We start from the raw sequence: 14,185 nt of genomic DNA on the forward strand, positions 1-14,185 counted from the left end.
CAATTGCAGCAGCTTGCTGGGCTTTCTTCTAAATCTTCCAGATGTCTTTGATCAGCCATGCAAAACACTTTTCATTTTCTCCTGAACTTTGCTTTTCTCTTGAATAAAAAGTGCAGCCAGGCTTGCTTAAGAGGTTTTCTTGAGACAGTACCACTTTCCTTTCTATCTTATGGACCGTGTTTTGCCTTTTAATTTCACCAACGTGACACCTTGGTTGGACAGGCCCAGGTGATTTCCTCATTTGGATCCAGTGGGGCTGGGATTTCCAGCCCTAAACTCCTTGGACTCTGGCACCAAAAATCGATCATAACATCACACAGCAGCTTCTCCCTTTTAAACTTTCTCTGAAATAACCAAAACAGCTCTTAAAATTCCTTTCGCTTACAGCTTACGCTGTGGCATGAGCGTCTCATATCTCGCGACCCCTCCTCGAGACCCCTCTTAGGACCCATCCGCACCCCCCAGGTCCCCCCACAATGCCCCAGGACCCCTCCCCAGACCCCCCCCAAACCCCCGGACCCCTCCCCAAAGCCCCCCCAGACCCACCCGGACCCTCCCCCGCCCCCCCCCCCGATCCCCTCTCAGGCCCCTCCCGCTCCTGTCCCGAGCCCGGGGGCTCCCGGCGGCGGCGGGGAAGGGGGCGCCGCTTCCGGCTCCCCTCTGATTGGCTGGGACGGCGGGGGGAGGCGGGCCTTGCTGAGGGGAGCCGCGCCGTGATTGGTTAGTTCAGGGACGTGCAGCGCGCTGATTGGTTGGTTCGGGGCAGGACGCGCCACGCCGCTATTGCTGGGAGCCCGCACACGCGGTGGCGGCGCGAGATTGTGAGGGAGAGCGGAGCTGAGGTGGGGCCGGGGGCAAACTGGGGGGGTTTGGGGCGGGTCTGAGGGGAAATTGGGGATTTTTAGGGGCATCGACGGGAAACACGAGGGTGTGCGGTGGGTTTGGGGGGAATGAGGGGGTCTGAGGGGGCTTTGGTGGGTCTGAGGGGGCTTTAGGGAGCTTTGGGGGGAGCTTGAGAGCGTCTGGAGCGTTCTCAGGTGGGTTTAGGGGGAACTGAGAGGAATTGGGAGAGTCTGAGGGGATTTTGGGGGATTGCGAGAGGATCTGGGCTGTTCTGAGGTGGGTCTGGGGAATTTCGAGGAGTCTGAGGCGATTTCATGAGGTTTGGGGGGATTGAGGCGTCTGAGGGGGATTTGGGGCAGTTTGATGGATTTGGGGGCGTCTCAGGTTGGTCTGGGGTGAATTCTGGGGAGAACTGGGGGGGTTGAGGGTCCTGGGGAGGTTTTTGGGGTCCTGGGGAGGGTTTGGGGGTCCAGAGAGGTTCTGGGCCAACATTAGGGGAGCTCTGGGGGGTTTGGCGTTCCTGGAGGGGTCCCGGGGGAGATTTGGGGGTCCCGGGGGGTCCCAGGCCCACCCTGAACCGGGGTCTGGGGGTTTCGGGGGGAGGGGGCACTGCAGGGGTTCCCCCCCCCCCCCGGTTTTTGGGGGGTCTCCCATGGTGCCCCCTCCCCAAAAAGCTCCCAGGGCCCCCTGAAGTGGCTCCTGTTCCACCGGCCGGTGCCCCCTGATCCAGGACAGCCCCACTGAGTCTGGGGGGATTTGTGGGGATTTTGGGGTTCTGAGAGGGTTTTTGGGGATTTCGGGGTGGCTTTTTTGGGCTTTGGGGGATTTTGTTTGGAGTTTGGGGGGAAGTATTGGGGTTTTTGGGAAGAATTATTGGGTTTTGTGATGGTTATGTGATTTTGGGGGGTTTTGTTGATTTGGGGGATTTTGGATTTTTGGTGTTTTGTTGGGGTTGTGGGGGCTTTTGGGGGGAGATTTATTGAAAATTTAGTGAGGTTTTTAAATTTTGGTGAGTTCCGCTGGGATGTTTGGAGATTCCGTGGGGTTTTTGAGGGTTTTCTTGTAATTTTTGGGGATTTGTGGGGTTTTAGTGGAATTTTAGGGGGGCTTTGGGGCATTCCCTGGGTGTGGGGAAGGGCTGAGAGGCACCAAAATCTCCTTAAAAGCCCCGAAAGTCCCAATAAAACCCACAAAATCCTTTGAAATCTCTCAAAATCCCATTAGAACACTCTAGAATCCCAATAAAAGCCCATAAAATCCTTTGGAATGCCAAAAACCCCAAAAATCCTGACTAAACTCCGCAAATTCCCCAAAGATGTCCCCAAAACCAGAAAAAGTCCCACAAAATCTCCCCCAAGATCCAAAGAAATCCTGGCAACACCCAAACCTCCCCAAATCCCACAATCCCACCAAAAATCCCAAATACCCCAAATCCCCAATTAATCCCTCTGAATGCCACCACAATTCCAATAAAATGCCCCAAAATCTCCTAAAAATCTCAATAAAACCCCAGGAATTTCTGAGAATCCCAAAAAATCCCAACAAAATCCCAGTAAAATCCCCAAAATTCAAAAACAGCCACAAGAAATTTCAATAAACCCCCAAACACCCCCAGAAAAACTCCCCCTCAAAATGCCAAGAAAATCCCCCAAAATCCAAACCCCCAAAATCCACAAAACCAGCCACTCCCAGTCAATCCCAGTGTGATTCCAGTCGCTCTCAATGAGATCCCAGTGTAACCCAGCATGGACTCAGCTGCTCTCACTGGGATCCCAGTGTGATCCCAGTTGCTCCCAGCATAATTCCAGATGTTCCCAGTTCCTCCCATGATGATCCCAGTAGCCCCAAGAATAGTCCCAGTCCCTCCCAGCAGGGTCCCAGTCGTGCCTAGTTGCCTCCAGGGTAGATTCAGTTTCCCCCAGCATCGTCCCAGTTGCTCCCAGCATGATCCCAGCTGTTCCCAGTGTGGTTCCAGTGCCCCCAGGATGGTTAGAGACACTCCCAGTATGTTTTAGTGACCTCAGAATGATCCCAGTCTTTCCCAGTTCCTCCCAGTTTCCTCTAGCATCATCCCAGTTTCTATCTGTTGCTCAAAGGGTGGCCCCAGTTGCTCCCAGTATGATCCCAGTTGCCCCAGTTATAGTCTCAGTCCTCTCAGCATGGTTCCAGAACCTTCCAGTTGATCCCAGTTGCTCCCAGTGGGTCACATTTTCCTCCCAACATGGGCCCAGTAGCTGCCAGTAAGCCCCAGTCGGGTTCCATTCACACCCAGTATAATCCCAGTATGAGTGTAGCCACTCCCAGTATGATCCCAGTCCCTTGCAGTCTAATCCCAGTTGCTCCCAGTCACTCCCAGTCTGATGCCAGTGCCCCCAGCGTGATCCCAGTTGCTCCCAGCATGGGCCCAGCTGTTCCCAGTGTGCTTCCATCACTCCCCTATGGTTACAGACACTCCCAGGAGGGTCCCAGTTGAACCCAGTTGCCCCTGCTCTAGTCCCAGTCCCTCCCCAGATGATCCCAGTCCCTCCCAGCATGGTCCCACTCACTCCCAGTTGCTCCCAGCATGGTCCCAGTTCTCCCCAGTATGGTCCCAGTTGTTCCCAGTGTGGTTCCAGTCCCCCCAGTATGGTTCCAGTCGCTCCCAGTACGATCCCAGTGCAGCCCAGTCCCTGGCAGTGCTGCCACTGCTGGGATCCCCCAGGCCTGTGTGCGTTCCCCCCTGGCGGATGTGCCGAGAGGAGCCCCAAGGGCTGGCAGTGGCCAGGCAGGGTCCCCAGCAAGCCCCAGTTTGGATGTGCAGCCCCCAGTTTGCCCAGTTTGCCTCTCCTTTGGCCCGGGCCGGCTTCCCCCCGCCCGCAGCGGCTGGGAGCAGCCGAGAGCCCCGCGCTGCCCATGCCGACCTGTCCCGGCTCCATCGCCGCTCCTGCCGCGGGCTGCGAGGGCTGCGGGAACGGGGCACCGAGGGTGTGGCTGCTGCTGGGGGAGGAGGAGGAGGAGGGAGGGAAGGGCAGGGATGGAGGGGGAGGAGGAGGCGGGGTTAGGGGGGAGGAGGAGGAGAAGGAATGGAAGGGGCGGGATGGAAGAGGAGCAGGAGGTGGAGATAACACAGAGGAGGAGGAGGGGGGATGGAAGAGGAGGAGCCGGAGGAGAAAAAGCAGTGAAGGAGGCGGGGTTAGGGGGGAGGTGGAGATAGGACAGAGGAGGAGCGGGAGTAAGAGGAAGAGGAGGGACAAGGGCGGATCAAGGTTTAGCTGAGGGAGCCACACGGTCTCGAGCCCTGCCTGAATTCGCAGCCCCCACCTGTGGGATCATCGCCCCCCCCCATGGCGCAGGTGAGCGGGGAGGGGGAGCCCGGCCCGGATATCCCGGGGGGTCCCTGGGTTGGGTTTTTGTGGGGATGTTTGGAGAATGAAGAAGTCCAAGGCTGAGCGGAAAAGGCCCCTCGGGGGGACATCGGGGGGTGGCGGTGGCGGCTGCTGGCAGAGGCAGCCTGGAGGAGCAGAGCCCTGTGTCCCCCAGGAGGCCAAAGTGGGGAGTCCAGAGAGGGGGGAGCGCCGCCATTGGCGGGAGCCTCAAGAGGCTGGAGAGGGGCAGGGGGGACTCCTTGGAGCCGCTGCAGCCCAGGGCAGAGAATGAGGGGAGAAGGGAGCCCGGGAGCCCAAACAGCCCCGGCATCCCGAAATGGGGAGAGCCAAGAGGGGGGAGCTTTGGGCATTGCTGGCACTGCCAGCAGCCTGGGCAGGGGGGGCACCCAGGAGAAGGGGGACCCCCAATCCAAGCGTGACCCCAGCAGCTGGGACAGGGGGGAACCCCTGAACACCAGAGGGGAGGGACCAGGGACGGGGAAGCCCTGGGAGGCTTTTCCAGGGCTGAATCTTGGTGTTTGGGAGGTTTTTCTGGAGCCCACATGGCCGGACTAGAGATGTACCTGGGCAGAGAGACCTTCAAACTAAGCGTGTGTTGGGGTCGATGAAACAGGAAAGCCTTATGAATATTATTGTCTGGCCTTTCATTCCAATCTTGCTTATAGTTACTATATTCTCAAAAGCTTTTGAGAGTATAGGAACTCTAAGCAAGATTGGAATGAAAGCAAGCTTTTAGATACCTTAGTTAGTGAACAAAAGGAAAACAATGGTGTGGCCCGACTGAAGGTAATCCTCTTCTGATGAAACAATTCCCTCTGCTTGCTGACAGGTCCAAGGGTCAGAGCACACCCTACTAGCTCAGCAGAAGGGCTCCAAAGAGGTGTTTTTAGGGTTGAAAATGTAACACAGTATGGTGATGTAATGATTCTTACAGGCTGTATGTAAATGCTAAAGGATTTGTATCTTGTACTGGACTGGTTAGTGAGAAATAGAATATTTAACACAGAAGAAGATTCATTGTATTGTAACGGGAACCTTACTCTCTTACACTCTTCCCCTCTTACTCTCTCACCCTCTCATCCTCTCTGCTCCTCTCTTCTCTCAGGCCTGCTCCAAGCTGTGCCTGGCAGCTCCAAGCAGGGCCCTGCACCCAGGCCCTTTGCAATAAACCACAAGTTCCATGACCTGGCTGCAGAGATCTCTCATCTCCGTCCATCCTGACTGTGCTACCCCCGACGCTCCTACAAACGCGCTCATCCCTTGTTTTCCCCAAACCAGGATTTCCCATTGCCAACCCTGAGAGGCTGCGAGGAAGAGGAAGATGCCCCGGGACACTGAGGCAGGTGAGGAGGAAGTCAGTGCCCCTTTCCCCTCTGTGCTGCTCCATCTCCCAGCCCAGCACGGCCCCCAGCTGCAGCACAGCCCTGGGGGGATCTCGTTGCCCTTGCCTGTGGCACGGAGGCAAATCCCATGCTGTCCTTGTCCTTCCTCGCCCAGAGCAGGAGCTGAGCATGGAGAGCAGGGAGGACAAATGCCCGCGGCAGAACCTGGTGGCAGAGGCCGTTTTGAGCGGCTCCACGGCACAGGAAGCCAACGGGGAGGAAAAGGCCCGGAGATGCCGCACGAGGAGGGGCTGCAAACGCAGATGGCGGGGATGTGAGGGGGAAAGAGCCAGCCTGGGCCGGGAAGGCGGCCGGAGATGGAGCCAGAGCTCGGAGCTGGTGCTCCATGAGCAGCTCCATGATGGGGAGAAGCCCCACACGTGCGTGGAGTGTGGGAAGAGCTTCAGGTGGAACTCCGAGCTGATCAAGCACCAGAGGATCCACACTGGGGAAAAGCCCTACGAGTGTGGGGAGTGTGGGAAGAGCTTCAGCCAGAGCTCCCACCTGATCGTGCACCAGAGGTCCCACACTGGGGAGAAGCCCTATGAGTGTGGGGAATGTAGGAAGAGCTTCAGCGTGAGCTCCAACCTGATCAGCCACCAGAGGATCCACACTGGAGAGAGGCCCTATGAGTGTGGGGAGTGTGGGAAGAGCTTCAGCCGGAGCTCCCACCTGATCAAGCACCAGAGGACCCACACTGGGGAGAGGCCCTATGAGTGTTCCGAGTGTGGGAAGAGGTTTCAGACCAGCTCCCATCTTCTCCTGCACTATCAGAGTCACACAGAGGAGAGGCCCTTCCAATGCCCCGACTGTGGGAAGGGATTCAAGCGCATCTCTGACCTCGTCAGGCACCGGCGCATCCACACTGGGGAGAGGCCCTACGAGTGTGATAAATGCAGGAAGAGGTTTCAGACCAGCTCCCACCTCCTCCAGCACTATCGGATTCACACAGAGGAGAGGCCATTCCGCTGCCCAGACTGCGGGAAGGGATTCAAGTACAACTCTGACCTCATCATTCACCAGCGCATCCACACTGGGGAGAGGCCCTACGAGTGTCCCCAGTGTGGGAAGAGCTTCTCCTGCAGCTCTACCTTGACCCAACACCAACGGAGGCACCGGTAAGGGAAGCCCTGCGAGTGCCCCGAATGCGGGAAGAGCTTCGTGCGCTGCTGCAGCTCCATCCCCCACTGGAGGAGGCACTTTGGGCACAGCCCTGGTCACTCACATTCCCTGTGATCCATGTTGGGAACACTCCTGCCTGCTTGTCCGTTTGTTTGGCCTTAATTTTTTTCTCTTCTCCCTCTCTCTCTACTCCAAAAGCCAAGAGGGATCGATCTGTCACCTCAAAACCACTCAAATCCCACTGAAAATAACTGAATGTTAACCCAAAAAGGCTCAATCCTACCTCAAATTCCTTGTTCCCTCCTCAAAAAACCTCATTCCCATGCCAAACTCAATCCATTCCACAGCCACCAGGGTGAGATGGGGTTGGAAGGAGATTGGGAGAAGTGGGATCCCAATTTGGAGCAATGGGATGGGGATTGTGTGGGGCTGGGTGGGTGGGATGTATTTGATAGCAAATAAAACTTTCTGAGTTACTGATTTCTGTCCCGTTCATTTTCAGTCAGTTCTGTTTGCAGAGTGCCACCTTCTCAGCTGATTCAATTCCTATAAAAATCCCATTTTTTAAATCATCTAACCCAAACAATCCAAAAACCAATATTGAAATAAAACCACCCACACACAATTAATCTTTTGAAAATAATTTTAATTTTTCAAGAGTACTTAAGGATGTTATTAAAGTTTAATTGTTTGGTTGAAATGTCTGAGAAATTATAGTGGTGTTTGGTTTTGTGTTTAGTATATTTGTAATATGAATTGTTTAACTAAGAGGTGTTAGATTGCTTGTTTGTTTCTTTAGATTTTTTTATCTAAAGTACATTAGTCATCGAGTTAAAATTTTCAAAAGGTATTTCTTGATATATGATTTGTTTATTTATATGCATTGGTAATATTATAGTAATAGTTATTTTTGGTTTGAGTTAAATCATAGTTGGAGTATTGTAAAGAAGAGTTGAGATTTTTTTTATTATAATTTATTTAATTTCAATTATTATTTCTTTGTTTATAATTTTATTGCAATTTGTTGAGGGGATAGGAAGGAAGTTCAAGGGCAGGAACATTTTTTCCTGGCTGGGAACTGGAATTCCAGACCCTGGGAGTGTGTGCAGGACCCCACAGACTGGGATCAAATATGGGCTGGGATCAAATATGGGCTTGGATCCTTTGGATTTGGGGCTGCACAGGCTGGGACCAAATGGATCAAGACCACACAGACTGAGATCAACTGGACTGGGATCAAATATGGGCTGGGACTGTTTCTGAAAGTAACTTTGTTCTATAGTTTTTATTTCTGTCGTTAATTAAGTTTGTGAAAAGGCTGCTTGTGTTAAACTGCCTGCTTGGGTGGGATAACATCCAATGCACCCAGGATGAGGACACCTGTACAGATCTGCCAACTATCAGCACTCCCCGTCTGAAGGCAGAGTGCAGCAAGGCCCAAAACCTGGAGGTGATAAAGAGAAGGAGCCAAAACCACAGCCAAGAACACAAATGCTCTGAAAAGGCAGACCCAGGGAGGGGCCATGTAAAATCATTCCTGGAATATGTAAAGTAGTTTATGGATATGCAGGAGGCTCTATGAATATGCACCAGGCTGATGTAAGGGGAAAGGTATTTCAGGGCGATGCAGATTCCTTGGTTGTGGTTTTAGTCCATTCTTATCACCTCCAGTTTTTGGGCTTTGGTCCATTCTGACTCTTTGAAATTGAGGTTTTGGGATTTTTAGTATGTTGTGGATGGAAGCAAAATGGAGGGCCCAGTGTTTTGTCCTGGGTTTCTTCTTCATGCTTCTTCCTTCTTCTTCATGGGTTTGGGTGGCTTTTTGTAATTGGGCAGAAATTCCACATTGCAGGCTCTTTGGGATCAGTTATTAGGTTAAAAGGGAAAATAATCTAGGTGTCAGTTCTTAATTGGATAGTTTAGTCTTAAAAGACCTTGGAACAAGAGATTGTTGGCCATTTTGTGCCTTCTAATGAAAAGCTGCTGAACTCCCAGTAATGAGGCTGTTTTACTGATAAGAAATAATAAACACTTGAGTCTGAACATGAATTACTGTCTCAAGTGCCTTCAATCCAGAGCCAGTGAAACCAACAACGGGTACCCCACAGCTTGAGGTAGTGCCAAGGCAGAACTTGTTCATGCTCTTTTCCCCTGGTGATTTTCTACTCCCGTCCAGACTCTGATAGCAAAGCCGTGCTGGTGACAAAAGATTGACCTTGGCATCCTGGGGCACTTTCTGGGTGGGTGTTTGAATCTGCTTTTCCAGGCCTCGGGCTGAGCAGGGTGAGGCCGAGGCCTGGGCCCCTCCAGGCGGCGCCGGGAGCCCCGGGGCAGCGGCGAGGGGCGGCCCTGAGGGGCGGCACAGGGGGCATTTCCCCCGAGCGGGCGGGCGGGCGGGTGGCGGGGAAAGGCGCCCTGGGCACAAGGGCAGGCACAAGGGCCCCGGCTCTCTGCAGTGCGGGCGGCCCAGCGCCAATCGCTGCTCCCGGAGCCGCTGCCAGGGCCGGGTCTCCTCCTCGCCGCTGACCCTGCACCTGCAGCGCTGCCTCCGCCTCTGCCGGGCTCCCCGGCACGGACGGCAAGGACGTGGACACGCTGCAGCAGGGGCCCAGCAGGGACACCCAGATGGTGCCAGGGCTGCAGCTCCTCTCCTGCAAGGAAAGGCTGACATAGCTCGGCTTCTTCAGCCTAGGAAAGAGACCCAGCCTTGATCCAGCTGTGGCCTTCCAGTACCTGAGGGCAACACACAAGAACGCTGGACAGGGACTTTGTACAAGGGCAGGCAGGGACAGGACAAGGGAGCGTGGATCCAAATGGAGAGAGATTAGGTTTAGGTAAGGGATCAGAAAAAAGACTCTCCTGGAACAGGTTGCCCAGAGAAGGTGGGCATGTCCCGTCCCTGACAGTGTTCAAGGCCAGGCTGCATGGAGCTCTAGACAAGCCGGTCCAGTGCAAGGGGTCCCCAGCCACAGCAGGGGGGTTGCAGCCATGGGATTTTCCAGATCCCTTCCAAGCCAAACCAAGCCACGACTCCATGATTCTGGGATACTTCCCCTCCTCATCCTCTGGCAGAAAAAGAAACTTGGCCCCAAGTTCCACACTGCAGACCATGTCTTTTGACAGCCTGCAACTGTGTCAACAGAGACAGAGATGACATTACTGACATGATTTCTCTTTTCTACTTGAAAAGTAAATGCTCTGCTCCTGTCCACTCTGGCAAAATTGTCAGAAGAGGCAATTGTTCCCCATGAAATGCTTGGTCTCATGCAAAGAAGAAAGAAGCCAGAAGCCAACAGTCTTCTTTATTGCTACATTGTTTTCTTTGGTTACTTCTCTAATAGGAATGACTTTGGGGTGTGATTTGTTTGTTTCTCTCTTTCGTTCCTTGGGGCGCGCAGAGGCTCCTCCGTTGGGTTCGCGGGGCCAACGGAGGAACGGCCGCGAGCTCCGGCATCTCTGCAGCAGCAGCAGCAGCAGCGCTTCTCTCGATCGGTTTTACACTCGACTTCCCACTCGCTCTACATCCCCTTCTCCCTCTCACACTCACGCTATTCCCGTCCCTTGCTGTGCCGTCCGTGTTCCGCCTCTCCCAGCCCGGCTGATGCCGCGTCCCGCAAGGCGCCCCTCGGCGGGGCCGCCCCGTGCCCGCCCCTGCCCGGCCCGCCGTGGTTCTGCCTCGGCCGGGCTCTCTCCGTCCTGGCTGTGGCGCCGCTGGAAGAGCCGCTCGCTCTGGTGCTGGCAGAGCAGTGCGGGCTTTTGGCTGCGCCTGGCGCGGGCTCTGGTCCAGCCCCGGCCGAGGCCCCGGCCCTGAACGAAGCCCCTGCCGCGGTTCCGCCCGCAGCCGCCCCGCTGCCGCCCGGCTCCCGCCCCGTGGCCGACAGCGTGGCCGGCAGCTGCCCCGCTCCGAGCTCCGCCGCTCGCCAGCTCGGCCGCCGGCCCCGAGCCGCCGCAGCCCGGGGCAGCTCGGCAAGCAGCAGCGCGCCGGGCGGGCGGGTGCCCCGGGCAGAAGAGCGGCAGCGCCGTGCCACCCGCACGGGCGGAGAGGCCTCCCCTAGAGCAGCTCTAGCGGCAGGGCCCGCTGCTGGGCAGCAGCGGCTGCGGCAGCGTTTACTCCGGTCCCTGCCATGCCGACGGCGCCCTGGGAAGAGACAGGGCCGGCTCGGAGGGCGGCGGCGGGCGGCAGGTGACGAGCTCAGCCCGCCGCTGGCCTTGGCTCGCAGGCGGCCATCAAGCGAGTGTCCCGGGAGCGCATCTCGGAGTGGGCGCGGCTGGGGAGTGAGCGGGGCCAGCGGGAGGAGCCGGCGGGGCGTGCCGGGCGGGGCTGAGGCGAGGCCTGGCAGGGCGGCAGCCGGAACGCTGCGAGGGCAGCGATCGTGGAGTGAGCGGGGGCCACGCAGCGCCCCGGGCCGGGCCATGGCGAGCCGCGGTGGGGCCGGGCAGGGGCTGCCTGAGGCGCGGCGCAGCATCGGCCCCGCTGACGGCATCGCGGTCCCCCCGCAGCGCAAGGGCGCCCTTGTGGCCCTGGAGCTGGCGCTGCTGTGGAAGGTGTCGCGGCCTGGCTTCCTCGGCGTCGTGCGGCTCCTGGACTGGTTCGAGGTGCCCAAGGGCTTCGCGCTGCTCATGGAGCGTCCTCAGTGTTGTCAGCACCTCTGGTACTTCCTGCACGAGCAGCGGTTCCTGACGGAGCCCGTGGTGCGGGGGCTGTTCCGCCAGGTGCTGGGGGCCATGGGGCACTGCAGCAGCCGCGGCGTCCTGCACCGCCACATCCAGGCCGAGAACGACCTCGTCGACCTGGCCACGGGCGAGGCGAAGCTCATCGACTTCGGCTGCGGCACGATCCTCCAGGACACGTTCTACACCCGGATGTCCGGTGAGCCCAAAGCCAGTGCCCAGCCGGGCAGCGGAGTTCCCCCCTTGGCTGGCAGAGGGGGAAGAGGGAGGGAAGGAAGGAGGGAAGGAAGGAGGGGGAATCTATCTTCAGCCAGCTGCAGCCAAGTTGCTTTGTGGCAGGGCAGGGGCTGGCTGTTGTGGAACTGGAGCTGGCTGGGAGGGAGGGAGCAGCATGGGCCTGATGAGCTGCGCCCGTGTCCCATAGGAACGCCGGAGTACAGCCCACCGGAGTGGATCCTCTTTGGCTGCTACCATGGCCAGCCAGCCACCATCTGGTTCCTGGGCATCCTGCTCTATGAGCTGCTCTGAGGGCACCTTCCTTTCCACAGCAACGAGGACATTGTCTGGGGCCAGCTCTTCTTCCCACCCTGGGTGTCTCAAGGTGGGGATGCTCCTTCAAGGCATGAGGGGAAGAACGGGGTTGGGAGGGGCAGCTGGCACATAAGCGTCCTGCTCTTGCAGCTGGTGAGGAGGTGGATCTCCTGGGCTTAGCTGGAGGAGGTGGCACCTGTGCCTCTGTGCTGGTGTCCTCCGCAAGAGAGGATCGATAGGAAGCTTTTGGCTGCAGCTCTGAGCACTCCTGGTGTGGCCTGGGCACTGTGGAATGTGGGAGAGCATGGACAGGAGCCTTGTCCCGCTGAGCGGCAGTTTCTGGTTTCTCTCCGCAGAGTGCCAACACCTCATCAGGTGGTGTTTATGCATGGAGCCCACAGACAGGCCAGCACTGGAGGACCTTTTTGAGCATTCTTGGCTGCAGGAGCCCTGCCTGGCCCAGGAGACAGCAGAGATGCCTCCCTGTGCACAGTAGGATCCAGGAGCCCAGCAAGCAGCAGCGGCACGCGTCTCGTGGCGCTGGAAGAAAACCCCGGAGCATTTCCCTGCGGCCGCGGCGCTGAGGAGAGAGCGCAGCCGAGGAGATGCTGCTTCCGCTGGTCCCCGCGAGCTGTGGAGGGAGCGGCGCCGTGCTGCCCGTCCCATTGGAGAAGTGGTGGCAGTGTGGTGAAGGTGCCACGGACTGGGACAGGGGAAACATCCCCCTGCAGCTCAGGCATTGTGATGTCCCTGCAAGCCGGGGCACAGCTGGCGCGTTCTTCTGGAGCACGACGTGGAGCTGGGAACACCATCCTGGAGCTGGCCGCTGGCGGGGCAGAGCCGATTGGCTTTGGCTGCGGCCCCTGCCTGGAGGACACGCTCTGCGCCCCGATGGAATCAAGATGAGTCCCCAGCCGGCGCAGGGGCGGGGGATGCTGGTGCTCCAAGGCACAGCAGGGCTCGGCCTGGCCACACTCCGGAGGTTCCCCGCTCGGCGGCGCTGGGGAATATTAATTTTTCCGCTGGCCGCCGAGCTGCTTTTTGGCAGGACAGGGGATGGATGTTGTGGAAGGGGAGCCGGCTCCTGGCCTTGCTGACAGCTTCTGCCAGCCAGCCTGGCATGGGCTGAGGCGGGGGCAGCCAGCCTGACAAAAGCATCCATCCATGTGGATGGGGGCGGCAGAGGGGGACGGGTTCCGAAGCCGTGCCCCAGCTGGTCTGCTCTGCACGCCCTTGAGGAAGGGGTGCATTTATGGGTGGGAAAGGTGGGGATTTTCCCCACCCGTGGACAGGTTTAATTCTCACATGGAGTGGTCAGACCCTCCTCAGGCCCATGAAACGGTGACAGGCTTTGTGCTTTTTCTTGTTTCCAGGTCTTGTTTTGAATTGACTTTCGTGCAATTGTTCTTTGTTTTTCCCAGGAGGATTACACCTGGTGCCTGGACCGGACGGGGAAGTGCCTGCAGTGTCCGTGGAGCTCGTCCATTGCCAGCGCTGGCCCAGGGGCCACGGTCTGCAGGGACAGCCCCTTCCAGAAGGAGGAGGACCTGGTTTGGGATCGGCTCCTCTCCTGGCAGCAGCTCTCCAGAGGTGGGCACCCGGCTCCACAGCTCGGCTGGCAGAAGGGCTCCGGGCAGGCGGCAGCGGGCACACGGGCATCCCGCTCTTGCAGCTGCTGAGGAGGTTGCTGTGCCGGGATTAAGCAGAGGAGGTGGAACGTGGCCTGCCCCGCTGCCCTTCTCTAAAAACAGAGAATGGGTCGGGAGGTTTGGGCTCTGAGCACAGCCAGCAGCCTGGCCCAGGCACAGGCCATGGCAGGGCAGGGGGACAGGAGCCTGCTGCCACTGACCGTGGCTCTCTGGTTTCTCTCCGCAGGCTGCCAGCACCTCATGCCATGGGAACGGCACCGCTCGGCCTGCCAGGCTGGGAGGGCTGGAGAGCGGCCGGTGTTCATTTGCTGTCAGAAATAAATTGGGTTTTTTGTCATTGTCATCATCGGAGCGTTTCTTTCCTCCTTTTCCAAGCTCTTGGCCTCCTTTCCTCCAGGGTAATCTTTTTTGTCCTTCCTCAACCGCTTGATGGCATTTGGCAGGGGGGATTAAGCAACGTGAAAAATTCAACAACAGCTCCCGTTGCCAACTGCAGCAGCCCCTTCAAGAGCCCTGAGCTTCCACCAAGGTCAGTGTGTGCCTTGCAAAAGGAAGTGCTTTGCAGTGATGGGGTTGTTGCCCTGCTGCAAGAGCTGGGAGGAAATCAGAAATGGAAAAATGC

The 14,185-nt window shown here is 57.4% G+C and overlaps 1 protein-coding gene and 1 pseudogene across 1 annotated transcript in view; one reads left to right on the top strand and one right to left on the bottom strand.

Moving 5' to 3' along the window:
- The window catches only part of LOC136570728 (uncharacterized), a 2,607,743-nt pseudogene that overhangs the window by 1,331,400 nt on the left and 1,262,158 nt on the right, over positions 1-14,185 (bottom strand).
- Positions 1-14,185, top strand: part of LOC136570729 (uncharacterized) — a 2,347,277-nt gene that overhangs the window by 1,219,155 nt on the left and 1,113,937 nt on the right. The window contains 1 exon segment of the mRNA XM_066571173.1: positions 5,898-6,674. Coding sequence (XP_066427270.1) covers positions 5,898-6,674 — 777 coding nt within the window.

The sequence above is a fragment of the Molothrus aeneus genome, unplaced genomic scaffold (genome assembly GCF_037042795.1).
Source record: "Molothrus aeneus isolate 106 unplaced genomic scaffold, BPBGC_Maene_1.0 scaffold_36, whole genome shotgun sequence".
In the NCBI taxonomy this organism is placed as follows: Eukaryota; Metazoa; Chordata; class Aves; order Passeriformes; family Icteridae; genus Molothrus; species Molothrus aeneus.